A 1,381-nucleotide genomic window follows, 5' to 3' on the forward strand; every position below is an offset into this window, starting at 1 on the left:
TTAAATGTAAGCCGGATGGCTCACACGCCGCCTCTCGCGCCCCGACTGACCGATCTACCGCACTGGCCACTTCCGCCCCCTTGCTCCCAACCGATCCACCTCGCCTCGGGCCAAGTGGCGCAGGGCGAGGCGGCGAGAACCGAGCGAGCACGTCCTCGTGAGCCCCGTGGCTCCAACCAGGCCCCCACCTCCGACGGGTTAGGTCGGTTCTGCGCCCCTTGGCGCCTGCCTGTGCATGTCCCGCGTGCCCGCCTGCCAAGGCTGGTGCCAAGGCCAATTCAACTGCCAAGGCTGGTGCCAGGGCCAAATCAACTGCCTGGCTGGTGCCAAGGCTCAAAGGCTCTCCTCTCCCTCTCTACTCCCTCTCCACTCTCTCAACTTTCTCCCTCTCTCTCCCCTGAGACTCTCTCTGCTCGCTCCGCCCTCTCTCTCCCTCCCTCCCTCCCTCTCACCCCCCCCCTCTTCTCTCCTCTCCCCCTCCTCCTCTCTCCACTCTCCTCCTCTCTCCTCTCCTCTCCTCTCCTCTTCTCATCCTCTCCCCTCTCCTCCTCTCCTCTCTCCCCCCCTCTCCCCCAGCAGCTTCCTCGAGGCCGAACAGGTAGATCCTCCCTGATCGCTAAGCTACCACAGGGGACGGCCAGGTAGTAGACGTCGTCCGCCGCCGCCTCCGCCGCCCGCGTGCCTCCGCCCCGCTCAGCAAAAAATCAGCATTATATCAGGAGGTGCCACCAAAGCCGCAGCATCTCCAAGCGCAAAAATTCTTTTCGCACTGTGGAGCTGTGGGGTCGCCTCCGATGAGGGCGGCGGCATCGAGGCGTGCCTTGCAGCAGTGCACGCGGCAGCTCTCGTCGCTGGCGACGGTGACGGAGAAGGGCGCGGCGACGGCCGTCAACCTCAAAGCCGATGGCCTCGCCGACCTGCCAATCACGCTTCCGATCCACAAGCGCGGAGAGACCGCAATGGAGCCGCGCCCCGGCGCGACGATGATTGAGGTACGCCTTGCGCCGGCCGGGCAGCCGCCGAAGCGACCTCCGACCCGGCGCGCGCTATCCCTCCCAGGTGATTGTCGACGGAAACCCAGTGCAGATCGAGAGCGGCTCGAGTATCCTGCAGGCATTCCGCCTGCCCCACGCGCGCGCGCGGCGCATCAGACCTCGCCGCAACCCCTCCCCTCCGGCTCGCTCGCCCGCCGCCCGCGCTCCGCGTCGACTCCCAGTCGCCCTTCCGCAACAGGCTTGCGAGTCGGTCGGGATCAACGTGCCTCGGTTCTGCTTCCACGAGAGGCTGTCTGTGGCGGGCAACTGCCGGATGTGCCTGGTGGAGATCGAGAAGTCGCCCCAAGCCGTGGCCTCCTGCGCCTACCCGACCATGCCCGGCATGA

The 1,381-nt window shown here is 66.5% G+C and overlaps 1 protein-coding gene across 1 annotated transcript; it reads left to right on the forward strand.

The window, feature by feature from the left end:
- Positions 1–235: 235 nt before the first annotated feature.
- Positions 236–1,317, forward strand: EMIHUDRAFT_258057 (NADH-ubiquinone oxidoreductase 75 kDa subunit; the record flags this gene model as incomplete). Its single annotated transcript, XM_005761491.1, has 3 exons — positions 236–323; positions 631–992; positions 1,234–1,317. Coding segments are annotated over 3 exons (534 nt in total), but the record flags the coding sequence as incomplete, so codon positions are not given.
- Positions 1,318–1,381: the final 64 nt, after the last annotated feature.

Source organism: Emiliania huxleyi (genome assembly GCF_000372725.1).
Source record: "Emiliania huxleyi CCMP1516 unplaced genomic scaffold EMIHUscaffold_7096, whole genome shotgun sequence".
NCBI lineage: Eukaryota > Haptophyta > Isochrysidales > Noelaerhabdaceae > Emiliania > Emiliania huxleyi.